The 16,981-nt window shown below is 34.7% G+C and overlaps 1 protein-coding gene across 2 annotated transcripts in view; it reads right to left on the bottom strand.

Annotated features, from left to right (window-relative positions):
* Window positions 1–4,869: 4,869 nt before the first annotated feature.
* The window catches only part of LOC106064073 (uncharacterized), a 30,446-nt gene continuing 18,334 nt past the window's right edge, over window positions 4,870–16,981 (bottom strand). For both annotated transcript variants that reach the window (XM_013222568.2, XM_013222570.2), the window contains exons 7-8: window positions 12,296–12,421; window positions 4,870–9,739 (exon numbers count right to left, since the gene is read on the bottom strand). In XM_013222568.2, coding sequence (XP_013078022.1) covers window positions 9,558–9,739; window positions 12,296–12,421 — 308 coding nt within the window. In that variant the 3' untranslated portion in view covers window positions 4,870–9,557. The remainder of the gene's footprint in view (window positions 9,740–12,295; window positions 12,422–16,981) is intronic.

Below are 16,981 nucleotides of genomic sequence, written 5' to 3'. Positions count from 1 at the left end.
TAAAAATGTTATTATTTTTTTTTTACATTTTTTTTTTTATATTTTATAAATACTATTTACAAATGTCATTTTTAAAATTATATTCATAAGATTCGACTAGGTTGCGGTCCAATTTTCTGAAGGTGTTGTTTTTACCCCACGTATCGAGTCATTTGTCAAGTGAATATTTCAGCAATGATTCATTGTGTTAGGAAAAATGTAACTTTGCAACTGACATGACACGTGAGACATGGAAACATTCCTATTTACATTGACTTGACTGTGCGACACTTAATGCAATGGTATTTGAGGGTCAGGTGATATTGAATGAAATGATCTAGATAATGCGGATTAGTTTTAGCTTTATCGGTTAAAAGAGACACTTGACTTTGTTCTGTACTGACAAGCTCTAAGCTTTTAGCTACCCAACAAAAGCAGAGGAGCGTATCTGCTAGTCAGGAAAGAAAATTACAACTGTTCAAGGATGAAAAATAGTCATGGAATTAAATGTGTAATGTATCTAGATAAAAATAATAAATATGTGCAATTAGAAATATTTTTACCAATTGTTTTTGTTTAGCGCATTTCATGCTTTTAGGCTGAGCTTTCTCGATACGCTATGATCCTATCATTTTGTCTGGATCAGTTGGGTGGGGGAGAAAGAAGGGGGTATCTGGTATCTGGGTAAATGTTATCGCTTTTGAATGGCATTTATTTATTTTTTTTAAATTAAAAAATTGCACGACTTGGATTCGGACACAAAAGCTCTGGCTCCTAAAGCCTCCTCAATCTGGTACATGGGCGTAGCCAGGGGGTGGGGTTTTGGGGTTCAACACCCCCCCCCCCAAAATGAAATCCCCTCTTAGGGGGTGGGTATCGTAATTTAGCGACTGATTTTTTGCTTTGATTCTGTTTAATTTAGGTGAGATTTTAATACTAATCCATCACTTGCTCCAGCGCAGCCAAGGGGGTTTTGAGTTGTAGGGGGTTTCGCAGTCAAACATCCCCTCTTCTATAAAACAAAACCAAAAAAAAAAAAAAAAGAATGCATACTGCAATACCCAAACTCCAAGAGCATAGCCAAGGAAGATTTTGATTTTAACCCCCCCCCCCCCTCCGAAATTTATGATAAAACCTCCTCTTTAATCTAAGACTATCCATACATCAGTCACCAGACTCTATGAGCGTAGCCAAGAGGGGTTTTGAGTTTAAACCCCCTCCAGCGGGGTTTGAAGCTAAAAAAAAACCTCTTCAATATTAAAAAAATAAATTACACACTCAAAATGCTATGATCGTAGCCATAGGGGGTTTTGAGTTTAACCCCCTTCCCTTTTTGCAGCGGGGTTTGAAGCTAAAAATACCTCTTCAATATAAAAAAAGCAAATTACACACTCAAAAATCTATGGGTTTTGAGTTTGAACCCCCCTTCAGCGGGGTTTGAAGCTAAAAAAATAAATACCTTTTCAATATAAATAAAGCAAATTACACTCTCAAAATGCTATCAGCTTAGCCAAGCCAAGGGGGGTTTTGAGTTTAAACCCCCTCCCCCAGAAGACTTTTCTTTAAAGTTTAAAACCCCTCCTGATGGTTTTGAGTTTAAATACCCCCATACAGAGAGTTTTGAGGTGGAAAACATCTATTTTCAATTTTATTCTAAAGCAAACTAATTCAATGAGTGTAGCTATGGGGGTTTTGAATAAAAAAATTTTTTTTAAAACTCCACAGATTTTTTAATTTAAATCCCCTCTCCCCAAAGAATGATTGTGACGATGAAACTTCCCTTTTCGATATAAATCTAAAGCAAACTATAGTCATCTCATTCCAAGAGCGTAGCCAAGAGAGGTTAGAAAATTTCTACCAGTGGCTGGGCTCCATCAATAAAGTACGGTGATTAGACATCTACCGAAATTGAAAAACAGTAAATGTGGCTCAACAAAGATGGCTAAGACGGATTTTAAGAGTCAGTTATAGAGATTGGGTCTCAATCAAGGAAATCCTTTGCCGAACTGGGAGTCGACCCCTTAGTAAGGTTGTGACAGAGCGTCGCATGAGGTTTGCGGATATGTTCTCCGACAAAATAAATTACGCATACTGAGAGTTGCGATGACATAGATGCTATTACGAGGAAATCGCAAACAGGGACATCCTTGTACAACTTGGCGCCACACTTTCACGGAGGTCCTCAGAGCAGGTGGGAAGAGGCTTCATGCGTTGCCAGTGACAGATTTTTGTGAAAGCAGCTTGCCGCCCAATGCGCCGAACGAGGCGGGGGTATCTACGTCAGTAAGAATAGCACATAAAGTTTTTGAAATAAAACTTATTAATAGCATATTTGTAGATTCCTCAGAATATGCATTTTGTTGGCTTTCAATATCGTAAAAAGTGCTTGGCTGCGGGACTCCGCCACGCGCTGGAGGAGCTCACATCGCTCTCCCAGATAATCTTGCTGGCAATGGCGGGGAGTTTATTTTTTTTTTCACTAACTCCAGGAAGAACTTATTCTTGGGTATAATAAACCTCTTCCGAATAATGAATGGTCAGAATGTAATTATGTTCACACACACACACATTTTTTGCTTTGGGAGAAAAAAATCCCCCCCCCCCCCGAAAAAAAATCCTGGCTACGCCCATGATCTGGTACACTCGCCACTGTATTCGCTGTACTAGAGAAGTGCTTATGAAAATAGAAGGTTTTATAGTTATCTATTGTTCGTTTCAAATTTTAAAGCAAAGTATAAAGGGGACTAATTCATCTTATACCACCACATTTACAATTTCTCTCCCTTTTTCGATACCAAACAATATAATTATCAATAGTTAATTAACTTTTTTTTTTTTTATTGATCCTTGTTTTGTCAGGTACATAAGTGAACTTTCAGTTTGATCCGAGATTGGGTGAAGGAGAAATCACGTGTGCACATTTTTTACCAGACAGAGTTGATATAAGCTTTGCAAATAATACTATTCCATTCCCTATATGTCTTGTAGTGGCCAATACACTTTGACTGCTACATGCACTTGATTGTTTAACTTTGGTCAACCTTCTCTGATATCATTGATTAATTGTTTCAGTTAATCATCAGATTCAGTTTTCCCTCGAATTTCAGCAATCTTCTGATCCCTTCCGGGAAACTGAGTCGTTGCACTAAAATGTTTTGTAAAATGTTTTACATGTTTCGGATGTTCCTTCAGAGTTTACTCCCTAGTCCAAACCTCCCTCAGGACGACGGGGGATGGGAGCGGGCAGGTTTACCTACTAGTCCAAACCTCCCGCAGGACGACGGGGGATGGGAGCGGGCAAGGTTTGAACCCTCGACCGTCGTTACATCCGAACAACAGTCCAGAGCGCAAACCGCACGACCAGGCAGCCATCCTATGAATTCTCATAACCATGTCATAGTCTGAGCTTGACCACTTGATAACGTATCAGCTATTTGCATTATTGATCCTGGAGTATAACTTTATTTATATCTTAACAGTCTTAACATAAGTAACTGAAATCTTAATGAAAACATATTAATATGAGCATATCCTACGGGGATTCAAATAGAACTGGTCGACAACGGCATTGTCTGCGCTTAGTCTGACAAATTAGGTAGGTCACAGATAGGTGGAGAATGTTTTATTTCACAGAAACATAGATGAGGCTGCAGAGATTAGAAAAGAAAATATCAAATTGATCATCTTCAAGAACTCTGAATAGGAACAACTTAGCACGTAGTAAAACTGTTTATCCTTTAATGTCAACAGGCTTTTTGAAAGTGGTATTATTGAAATGATCCACTTTCCTCAGCTGCTATGATATATAGGAAGATGTCAACTATGTACTTTCTATGACTTTTCTTCGGCTTCTCAATCTATATTGGTTTCAGACCCCTCCTGTTTTGGTTCCTTGTTTTTTTTTTTCAACCTTTAATCGTAAAGCAAGCAATGTTCGGAGGCGCGATGGCTAAGCGGTAAAGCACTTGGCTTCCGAACCGGGGGACCCGGGTTCGAATTCTGGGATTTTTAATTTCGGGATCTTATGAGTGCACCCAGATCTAATGGATACCTGAAGTTTAGTACTGGCCACATGACACCTTCGTTAACCATGGGCCACAGAAACAAATAATCTTTACATCATCTGAAAGGGAACTTTTTTTTTTTTTTTTTTACAAACAATGTTCGGTATTAGACACCGCATACTTTTCTTCATACCATCACTTTCAGGCCTAGAGAAAAATCATTTTCCGAAGGCCCCATTCGAATGCCACATTCCCGTTCCTCTTTCTACATTTATTTTGGTATTTTGTTTGGCATAGTAAAAATAAGTAGACTTAGAAAAAAAAAAAAAAGAAAATGCATTAAAGTCCGGAATTTGTGATTTTTTAATGCTTTTTCTATAGACTGCGGCTTTTTGGGGAAATACTGAAAATAAAATACAAAGTTTTTTTTTTAAGACAGCTTACGTTTTTTGTTTGTTTTTTTTTGCGAAAAGCGGTGGTCAGATTGCGAATCTGCATTGGAGGTAAAAGGAATATCTGTATAATCTCTTGGATTCGTCGTTTTTAGCGTCTTTTGTTCAATTTGACTTTTTAAAAAAATCAGAATAGACATTAAGATCAAGCTTGTTTATACGGAGCTACCTAAAGAATTTCATTGAAATAAATTCTGAGCAAGAATTGTGCACTTAAAACCATCACAAAATCATCTAGGTCCCTTGACCAATGGATTACGGGTACCGGGTACCGGTAGAAAAAAAAAAAAACTTGATCTATAGGCCTATTTTTTAAATTTTGTTTTTCAACATTTTATATACAAAAAAAAACTAATATGCTTTACAAATACAGTTTGGTTATGATGTAAGTTGAAGATTTCAATGATCAATCATTGACTAGAAACTAAAATGCATTACAGAGAATGGAAAGTTTATTGCTTCTTAAAGAGGACTTGCCAGTCACGCTCTTTATAAGGACAATAGTAATTGAAAAAAAAAAGGCAAGATAGTTATAAATGATCTTCAAATGCAAAATACAACAAAAACTTTCAGCTCGGTCCTTCTAACATAGGCACACAAACATTTCTACAACTAATTACAAATCTTAGTGTTAATACATGTCTTTATGTAATGAAACAAATGCTTTATTAAGATTTCAAGACAAGGTGAAAAATGTCATCATGAATCAAGTAGTAATGATGTTTTGCTATGTACAAACGATAACAAATGTATGTTGACAGTGGCAACTGGTAAAGATAACCTCCTACCTAATCGGGAGCTAAGGGCGATTGAGTTAATTTCATACATTCTAAATTAGATAGCCATGTACATTTATACGTTAAATTGGAAAGATTTGTTAATTCACTATGGATTGTTTTCATCCAAAATTTTTTTAAAGGGCAATTTTGATATCAATCAAATCATTTTACATCACGGACCAATGCCATTTGTCTTCATTCAAAATCGTCATGAAACATACAATATATTAATATACCGATATACTAATACCTTAAATATATATATATTAGAGGTGCACCAAATAGCACTTTTTGATATCCGATCCAAGCCGGATACCGTCCCTCCATGTCTGGCTATATACTGAACATTTAGCACTTCTAAATAGCATACCAGTACGTTAGGGTTGTAATTGTTCACCTTATTGTTTTGAACTCTATTAGGAGCCTATAGACAAACCAATAGCTACAGAAGCACCAAACTCAATGATGAATTAAAGTTGATCAGCATTTATTAACAAATACTACAAACTAATCTGAGAAACTTGTTTGTCCATGTAGAAAAATGCACATGTATATACTAATGTTAAGCTCTCCTATGTAATCTGGGTTGTAGAGTGTGTATCATGTAGTTCAGTTCATCAAAATGCTCGTGTTTTAAAGGCCACCAACCGCTTCTGGTACTGGAGTCTAGGGCCTGGTCCTCCTATTGATAGTGGTTAAGTACATATCGTAAGTAATACCGAGGAGTTACTCCCCAAATATTAAGAATCAAATCAAGACACTCAAGGCAAGGGTAAGATTCGAGCTTAACACGTTTGGAAACGTTTGACAGTGTCAATATGCTGTCTTAGCAAGTTGTGTTAATCCATTCAGGCTTTAAAATGGTCACTACCATAGACTAAACCAAGAGTAGGTGCTAATACGGTACTCCAATCTGAGCGACATACTTTTATCTACATTCAAATGAGTTACTGGGCCCATTTATTCGTCGTTCTCTAATACTTGTTTAGGCACTTGTGCAGCCTCCTCGGTGACATCTCTATTAGCAAACTAGGTACCCAAGGTTTGGCTTAATCAGCCCCCTTATTAAGATTATCTCCTAGTAAGCATACTCATTACCCGGTTACCAGTGTAGAGGTATGGCTTAAGAATTGTAAAACTCAGTTCCCTCATAAGGTGTGACTTCACATGTTGGATCAGGCCTACGTCCATCCATCAGACTTAATGTGGTCGACAGTCTATCCATGAACTCAATTCAATGAGTAAACAAATCAAAGAGTGGTAGTTGTTCCTCTCTGTGTCTTGTCCAAGTGACCTACACAAGGCCCTATAACATGGGAACTAACCTACTCAAAGGTCAAGACAAACAAAGTTTGAAAAACAAATGTGCCAGCCATCACTACTATGTATGTACATTTATAGTGAACATTTTCATTTCTATTTAAAATTCAAACGCCTTGTCTTTGTAATTACAGATGTTTGGTGCATATTCATATAGTTCAAACACATATTTTGAAAAAATACAAACATAACAGACATGAATGGAACCACCTGCAATATAATATTTATAGAAATGTAGGTACAATGGTGTACTTTTTAGCCGGAGGTACTATCCAGTGCACCTCTAATACATACATAAATACATACAGAGGAAGGGGTAGGGAAAGCAGGGCGAGATAGAGGGAAAAATAATGATTTAATAAAACTATAGTTGCATAATAATACATGTTAATAAGAAACTGAACAACAGTCTTGTTCAATTAGCATGCCAGTGTCTAGAAACATTGAACCGCACAGGATTTAAGGAGAACATGTAGACTCACTATTCAAGACCCAGAGCCAGGCATGAGGCAGTTAGCTCTCCTTGCCAGTTATATTCACGTTTTATCTAAATAAATAAATGAAGTTAGTGGTGAACTTATGTCCAAAACCAGTTCTGTTACTATTTAACTCTGTTGAACATAAGTTACTAAGTTGAGTCACCATTTATTTACGTAACGGAAAAATTGAATTACCTAAAATTCTCAAAAGGGGTACCAAATTTTTTGTGTAATTCAAGGCTGTATTTTGGGACAAAATAAATTCTAGATTTAAACCAGCAACAAAAAAAGTTGCTCCTCTTGCTACAGGACTAGATTATATAGAGTAAATTGGAATAAAAACGTTACTGAGATATCTTAATGCCACACTTGTTTAAGGGTTCTTTATATAGACCAGTCATTTAACAATACTTTTCCCCCCTGTGATTTTTGTCAAGTCTGTGTTTGAATATCATCGATGCTAGTAATTTTTGTAGTTCCTCTATTCTAAATTAGCAAGATTAGTGTTAAAATGTGTTTCAATTTTATAATTCAATGATGCAGCCCTCACCCCCCTAAAGTCAGCAGTTATTTCAATTCCTAATATAGCTCATTACCTCTTATCAATTTGTTGAGGAATTGATAAGATTTTATTTTTGAATGGCCAGCTAAAAGTTTTTGTTTTTCATATAGAAATGATATCAAGTCAACTATAACTATCATTTGATAGACTCAATTATTTTATTTTTTTTGCTAGCCTCCAACTGACCCTTTTTCAACAGCTTGAATCCAATACATGCTAGAAGAAATATTCAGTGACAAGAATGACATCTGTTTGAAAATTTAGTATCAGGATTTGTGAAAAATAACTTTCAAAGAAATGTGTGTTTAGTAGCAGATGGACTAACCAATGAAATGTAATGTTACATAATTGCTGTGTTCTTCATTGAGAGGATTTGTTTCTTACATATTTTTTTTTTTTACCTATTTTGTATCATAGAGAATGGTCACTATTAGCAAAACAAAACATCAGCAGACAAAGCTATAATCATCTTTTCAAATATGATATGATGATAAAAAAAACAACAAAATTAGACTTAGAATAATTCAAAGCAATATAATAGCTTTTGTTTTCTTAAAAAAACAGACTTGGGAAAAGTAATATTACAAGATGTATTTCAAAATGAAATATGATAAGGATCTGAATGTGGCAAAAAAAATACAATCTAATACAACTTTAAGGGCCTAACAAAAGTTACTATGACTAAAAAAAATAAATAGAAAATATTTATTTATTATCGGTACTAATTCTATCTTCAAGTTTTAAGATTGAAACAATGAAAATGTCAGAAAATAAATGTGTTATTTTCCTTTAACTCATTCTTTTGAATCCAATGTTGAAAAAAATACAGGAGAGACTGAATGATAAAGCAGGCACAAATATAAAAAAAAAAAGTTCTTTCACAACATAAAATGCAAATTAAAATATATTTATTAATGAACAAATATTACAAAAACAATTTAAAAAACCATTGCATGTAGCATTTTAACACAGCCATTTAGACGAATACATGTAATGGTAATGTAAAACCTGAATAGTTCTCCAACAATCTATGACTTTTTTTGTTTTTTACAGAGCAGCAAATGGTATATGTACAAAATAGAAAGCACATTTATTGTAGGTGCCAAACACACAGCCCCTTCAATATTTCTGTTTTCAATGAAACAGCTGAGGCTCAGTTCCATTGAAATCAACAATGTTATTGTGGCAATGGATGTGCATGTTAGACAGTCATATGGCCTAAGGCTGAACAAGAGTGGGTACCAGTACCACTGTTGTAGAGTAACAAATTATTTGGCCTTTCCTTCCAAACCATAAGAGACTATGGCACAAGTCTGTATATTTTTACTGCACATCAGACAAGCATTGGATACATGACCAATGTGCTAGATACAAGATGGAAAACAAACTATGGCCCTACTTCACAAGGAACTGTGAGATATGGACAACAGAAATAGAGAATACAAAATAGAACTCATTGATCGCTTAGACAAAATCTTCTTCAAAGGTAAAACACTGATGAAAGTGTTGTGCAATATCACTGAACATTAAAATGGGAAAGCTTTTATCAATAAACAACAAAAAACAAACTAGCAAGTCACAGCTTATTAAGTTGTGATGTTAACAGAAAATCTCTGTTATTCTGTATAAATTATAGCTTTTCTTTCACTATTCTAGTTTTGTGTTGTTTTTTTTTCTAAAAGAAGGCTATGCTAAAATAATGGCTTTGCCATTCCATCATGGAGACCATAGAAAAAAAGATGCTTGAAATAGTAATTTTTTAATCTATAGACAATGTGACAAATTCAATATTGTTCACATGAAAAGAAAGTTCAAGCCAAATATAAAACCATGAATGTAGCCAACAGAGCTTACATTGTTGCTTTCCTCTTTTATTTAGCCTACTTATAAATGTGATGAAATAAGATGAGTATATTTCCTCATTAGTGTTGACCAAAAATAAACATGCAGTAAATGTTAAGACTTCAAAGAACACAAAGAAACTAAACTTTTGTCTTATCCAGTTTTAAGGGTTCCGTCAAATGGGATGTATCCATTTGAAGCTGGCCTACACTTTTCTTTTGCAGAAAAATAATAGGAATCATGAGCAGACCAGATAATATGGTGAGTGAACCAGCTAGGTAAAAACAGTTGTCAATGCTTTTGGTTGAGTCAAAAACTTTACCTGTAAAACAAGATATAATTATATTTATTAAATTTATTTCATCATTTGAAAAACAATGTTATAATTATATTGGTTTTTGGTCTCTGCATAACTGAGGTTTTACATTCTAAATAAAAGTCATAGGTTTAACTACTAAATTACTGCTTATCATGTGAATTATTCAAATTTTTAATCCTTGCACATCTTCTACCAAAACATGCTATAACATCAGAAAAAGAAAATTACGTGATGACTTTCGTGCACATCTAGGGTTGCTTCTTGTGTAATATTTCTCTTTTGTGCACCATAATGGTTTGTGCGCTCTAGATTTCTAAGGACACACTTTGTAGATGTCAGTGCTTCTTGGACTCTGTTGGGGTTGTGCTGATGGCGATCTTTTGTTGGAGTTTCTTTGTGTTTTCTTCCCCAGTATTGGGTAAGTTAGTTCATAACTAATATAATATTGTAAATGGAGGTCTCAAGGAATGCATATTTTTCTTGTTTAGGGACGCAGGCTTGGGACTCTGTTATAGTCAGCCTGATTTATTTTGGTGTGGTCTGTGCATCCATGTCATTGTGAAGATTTGTATGTGGGCTTCGCAGGTCCTTATCGAATTGTGACACTGAGATTAGGGTGTGCTATGTTATTTTGAATAAGCTGCTTGTTTGTATTTGACCATGTATAATACTAGTTGCCAAACCCGTATTCATCTGTCATGTCATGTTACATTATTTATTCATTAAATTGTTGCATTTACACTCTTGTTATTTAACTGATATAAGTTAACGTATAGTCAGTATTTGTGTTGCATAATTATCTATGGTTAGGGCTCTATGGCACTATGTTTTTATGTACTTTTGTATGTATTTAAACTGAATAATTTAACTATTAATAGGATAATTTGAAACTGAATAGTGACTGTAATAATTAGTTGCTGTTTGTTGTTGAATAAAAGTTGGGTATTTCTATGAATAAAATTGTTGAGCAACATCTACACTGCCTTAACTCTGTGCAGCAACTAGCCAGGGATTGAATGTTTTTACCCTCATTACAGTTTTAGATCTGAAAGTGATGGTTAAACAAAATATGCATGTCTGTTACTGTACATTGCTTGAAGAATAAAAAAAAAAGGGTAAAACTATCCAAAGGTGCTATATCTACAATTCAATAGCTGAAAAGTGTACAGTGAGAGGTGAATCCATTGGAGGATGCTTTAAAAAAATGGTTAAGGATTGTCATTGTATTGATAAAGGGCAAAAAGTATGAAATTGGGGTGATGAGGGGTTTCCAGTTGAAAAACAACACAAGAGTATATTAAATATTGAGATGTCAAAGAAACTTCAGAGATTGTATGTAGGAGAAACTTTGAAATTGTAGGTGGGGAGAAATGGAAATAGTCAAAGTGAAACTAGAGTTTATGGCAGGAAAGTGTCTGTGTGGTGTTGGTCAGGCTTGTAACAGCTAGTACAATGGAACAAAATTATAATTGTAATAAATAGCTTGAACAAGAAATTATTTTAATTATTACTAAACATATTGTGGTCTGGGTGAAACTTCTCTGTAGGAGTGGACTGTAGTTTGGGAAAACCTAGGAGAAGTAAGGGGGAGATGCCAAGAGCAGAGGTGTGTAAGATTCTGTGTGCATTTGTTTATTTATTAGTTGTGAATTGTGTCTTTAACTAATAAGTGTAGCCAGTAGTCAGTCTTGTCAGTTGGTGTGCTGATCTGGTCCTGGTCAGTACTGTATAATGGGGATGTATTCTCATATTCTTATGAGTTGTATTGGGGTAATGGCTTTGTTGACCATTTAAGTATGATTTAGATTTCTGTTACCTAGTTCTATACTTTGGTGCATTTAAATGTATTATTACGATTATTGAGAATATTTTATTTTGCACATGATAAATCCTATGCCAACTCCTCATTGTTGCTTTGTAGTATCTACTTTGTTCATACTAGACTACTATAAAATGATCATCCTAGGTAACATATTCATTCATTAAGTTATACTCACTGAATTATACCTTTATGTGAGCTATATAGTAATACTAAAAGTCTGAGCCTCGCATAATACATTACATTTGGGGTCCATCTATACCTCATATATCATTGGTCTGAATCTTGATTTCATAGTATAGAACTAAACCAAGTTCTTTATAGGTAAGAGTATTTTGGAGGTTTCCATGATGATGTCTTAATTAATGTTCTCAGTTAACACAACTCTGTTTTCAAATTGTTGGTTTCATTAAAAAAATAACTTAATCATCCTTTGAAATTCTTCTTCTTGCTATTATTATTATCTAGTTGTCTTGCCAAAAGGTCTAAAGTCTTATTATTGATGATGGGATGTCCAGTTTGCTTTCAAGTGAAAAATAAAAATGGAAATTTTATTACTTTAAATTAATATGGCTTGAATTTTCCTAGTACATGGGTGAATTGACGGGGGGCTGCCTCTAATTTTGTGACTCTCTTTGTAATCTTGTTTAATATGCAAATGCCTATCATTTCAAAATTTTTGTCTAAAAGACATTTTTCAAAAATATCACCCTAAATTATATAGAAATAAATTCACTTACCAGCTATCGGAGCACCAATAAATGCAGCTACTCCTTGAAATAAAATCAGGAGACCAAATGACTTGGTTAGCATTTCCAAACCAAGCAAGTCAACCAATAATATAGTGCGCAGTGAAACAAAAACAGCTGAGAAGATAAAAACTTTGATTATGCATCACCTAAGAAAACAATTTGTACAAAGCTTATACCAACTAACTCTATGTGATACAGATTTGGAATATTTCTCTCACTTCCTATTCTTGGATCATGTTGAAACTTTGCACAATTATTCATAGATCACTCAAAAACATTTACCAGTAAATTACTTAAATAGTGTTAATTAATTAATTTTGTTTGTAAAGGGGAAATAAATCTCACAGTATTGAGAGATGTGGTTATAGAGTGAGTCAGCCTTCTCATTTCCTTCTAGTTTTATATTTATATATCCATTGAATAACAGTTTTTATTTGCTGTTTTTGTTGAGCTTTATAAATGATGTCCTGAGTCTTTTCATTTTGGAGGAATCAGTTTTCCAAGCTTTGGAGGATTGTTTTTGCATCTGTTAGAAGAAAGACAATCTGACTGTGTATGGTACTTGGATTATTAGCTAGTGTGGTAGCTGCTAATTCTATTGCTTCCCTTTCTACTCTGTGCCTGTCAGAGAGCTCTCTAGTTGCAATAGATTTGTCTAGTTTTTCTCCGTTGAAGTTTCTATGTGACATTGCATACCATTTGACTTTGTGAAAGTCTTTTTGTAACTCTGACAGGTATGGTAATATGCTGTCATGTTTTTGAAGTGCAATTTTAGAATATAAATAAATATGAAATATAGTGAAATTATTCATTTTTGCTTATTATGAATAGTATTCTAGTATGTTTGCATATTTGTATTTTACAATATCTGTTTACTGCAAAATGAATGAAAAATAATGATAAATTTAAAATAAAAAAAATAAAGGCACTATTTGTTTCACGCTATTATGTTGGGTCACCATCTAAAAGAGATAACAGCACAATGATTAAACAAAACATTATTAAGCTGCTGATAACTTAGCCCCCTGACTGATAACTTAACCTCTGAATGTCATCTATCCCTCTTTTCCATCACATATTAGCACAAGCCAATGTTTTGTTACCTACAACTTGTGCAAATATGCCTACCTAAATAATAGTCACAAAGAAACCATGGGCAAAGGATGGTGAAGAAGAAACGTGTAGACACTGTCTTATACACTGGATATGTCAGATCTGTAATGGATAACTATCTCTCCATACAAGTAGCCGCCAACAAAACCTATCAATCATCATTAGACACAATCCAAAACCAAGCCTTGCGTCTAATTAGTGGAGGTATGAGAACTACCCCCACAGCAGCCTGTGAAATAGACTCCAATATTGAACCTCTTAAGTTAAGGCGCAACAGAGCAGCATTAGAAGCTATTGAGAGATACAGAAGGTTGGAGAACGATCATCCTAATAAACTACTAACACAGAGAAATAGGAAAAACAACCAAAAAAAGCAAAGAACTTACTGACGAACTAGCCCTAAAACACCACCTACCCAATAACAGAGAAAAAAATAACCAGATATTTCAAACATAACGCCCGGACTAAACTACAGACAACCAATCATTAAAACACATTTACTAAATAACACCTTAACAAAAGAATCAAATCCACTGGAGCTCAAAACAATTGAAAGCTATCCAAAAACAACTATCCATATATATACAGATGGATCGGCTTTCAAAGCCACCCTCAATGCTGGTCTTGGTGCCTTTCTGGTCTTCCCTAAAAATAAACACTTTGAAATAAGTGCACCCTGTGGCGATTACTGCTCAAACTTTCAAGTCGAAATTGAGGCACTTACCATAGCACTACAGACAGTGGAAAACAAATTATATAAAGAAGTGCAACCACCATCAGATATTGTTGTCTTTACAGACTCCCAATCTACTCTGCAAGCACTTAACAGCAACACCTTAAACAGCCCAAGAGAGTTGACAACACTAATTGTGATAATCCACCAGATGATATCAAAATTAAATATCAATATCACACAACAGTGGATCCCTGGACACATTGGCATCATGGGAAATGAAAAGGCAGATAAGCTATCAAAGGCAGGTTCATCTATGGAACAACCAGATAGACCTGTTAACTACCTCACCCTAAGGTCAATGTTAGTCAACAATCACAAAGAGGAATGGCTCAACCAATGAGCATCAGGAAACACAGGCAGAGCCATGTACAAAGAAATGACTATGCCTAACAAACTGGACAGTATTAACTTTCTCCCCCGCAAAGAACAATATACAATTTTCCAACTAAGAACAGGACACACAGCTCTATTAAATTACCATCTGAAAAAAATAAACTCCGCACAACTCTCCCTTTGGAGACACTGCGCCCACCCTTATGAAACCTTAAACCATATCCTCTTTGAATGCCCCTCCCTAATCCACCTTAGGCAGACCCTACTTCCACTACAGCCCAACATAACCAACACCCTGTACGGCAGTGCTGAACAACTGAAGAAAACAGCACACTTTTTTTCCTTGGCACAGTCTGCAAAAGAGCTCACATCTCAGCAGCAATAAAGCTGGCTAGAAGAAGAAGTAGTAGTAGATACGGTCCTAATTTGTCAATCCAAGTGATAAGGCATTTCTCTGGATAAAAAGGAATGCAACAGACATCAAGCTTGTCTGACCTCTTCTTCAAATATTAATTTGTATTTAAGATTGTGTAAGTGTTATTTATAACCTTCTTTTCAATATCGAACACCTTATCTACCTTATCATAATCGCATGGATCTTAAACACTGTGCCAAGCATCGATGAAATAATAGTATTAGATGTGAAAAGAAATATGTCATGTTAAAGTGAGTAGATGTCTTGAGTCAATCAATTTAAATTTGTATTTCAGTTTAGGGCAAGACGTACCCAAATGAATGTCACACTTGAATTTAAAAAAATTATTTTAAAAATAAAAATAAGGTGCAACTAAGATTCCATAAAAAAAATGTATGTACAAATAAATAGAAATAATTATACATATAGACACTTTCTGAACTTCTCTACAATGATATCATGGTATAAGTTGTTTTTTCCACACAACAAAACTGTCTTAATTAGGATGCCCTCCCCAGGATCACATTGAGTCAGAATGCCCCTCCCCTTTTTACCAAAGCTTGTATCAAGTTCCTCTGTCTGGTCAAAATCTTGTACATGTCATTTCTCCCACTTACCATTGTCTGCTAAGATAAACTTTCAACAATGTTTCATTTTCAATGACAACAGGTTGAACAGGAAATAATAATCACAATATTGTAGAGAATTAGGTCATTCATTAAAAATATTAAACTAACAATTGACTAATAAAACCATCAGGCAAAATACAAAAAACTACTTAAAAAAAAATAAAAAAATATTAATGTGTATCAGTTAGTTTGGATCAGTCATGTAATTAAATTTGTAATATTTGTATTTAAAAAAAATATTAGGGAATGACCTGAATTCAAACTTGTAGACTAAAACCTTCTCAGGCCAACCACTCTAAAGAGTCTATGAACATGGAAGATTTTATAGCTATCTACTGTTTCTAATATATGTTTGTGTTCACTAAGCCTGAGAATATAGGGGACTAATTCAGTTAATACTACCACTTAAATACTATTTCTTCCCCTTGTTTGAGAAATAATTGTGCAAAATTTCAGCTTCATTTGAGATTGGGTATCGGAGAAATAAAGTGTACAAACGTTTGGCCAGACAGACAAACTTGATAAAAGCTTTGTAAAAAAAGATATTCTGGCTATGCCAGTATGGGCAGTGTAGAGGGACTGCTTATAGTTCAACTGCTACACTGGGCAGCTCATCCTTTTCCATAATTAAGCATTTCTTCTTACACCTACATTACTATTTACATTTCAGTTATTGCTGTTAAGGATAAAATATTTAATTTCTACTTTTTCTTCTCCCATACAACAGTCCTAAATGGACTACTTTCCATAATTAAACCTTCCCCAAGTAAATATAAATAATGTTATTTTTTCCTAATGTGCAGCCTTCCCCAAGTACCTAGAGTTTTGATCAAAGTCCTAATGTGGAGCCTTCCCAAAGTACCAATAAATAAGGATACTTCTAGAGTTTTGATCAAAGTCCTAATGTGGAGCCTTCCCAAAGTACCAATAAATAAGGATACTTCTAGAGTTTTGATAAAAGTCCTAATGTGAAGCCTTCCCCAAGTACCAATAAATAAGGATACTTCTAGAGTTTTGATCCAAGTCCTAATGTGGAGCCTTCCCCAAGTACCTATAAATAAGGATAATTCTAGAGTTTGTTTTGATCAAAGTCCTAATGTGGAGCCTTCCCCAAGTACCTATAAATAAGGATACTTCTAGAGTTTTGATAAAAGTCCTAATGTGGAGCCTTCCCCAAGTACCAATAAATAAGGATACTTCTAGAGTTTTGATAAAAGTCCTAATGTGGAGCCTTCCCCAAGTACCAATAAATAAGGATACTTCTAGAGTTTTGATCCAAGTCCTAATGTGGAGCCTTCCCCAAGTACCTATAAATAAGGATACTTCTAGAGTTTGTTTTGATCAAAGTCCTAATGTGGAGCCTTCCCCAAGTACCTATAAATAAGGATACTTCTAGAGTTTGTTTTGATCAAAGTCCTAATGTGGAGCCTTCCCCAAGTACCTATAAA

This window comes from Biomphalaria glabrata, chromosome 14 (genome assembly GCF_947242115.1).
Source record: "Biomphalaria glabrata chromosome 14, xgBioGlab47.1, whole genome shotgun sequence".
Classification (NCBI taxonomy): domain Eukaryota; kingdom Metazoa; phylum Mollusca; class Gastropoda; family Planorbidae; genus Biomphalaria; species Biomphalaria glabrata.
The sequence above is the reverse complement of the archived record's forward strand: the minus strand, read 5'-3'. Positions and strand labels throughout refer to the sequence as shown.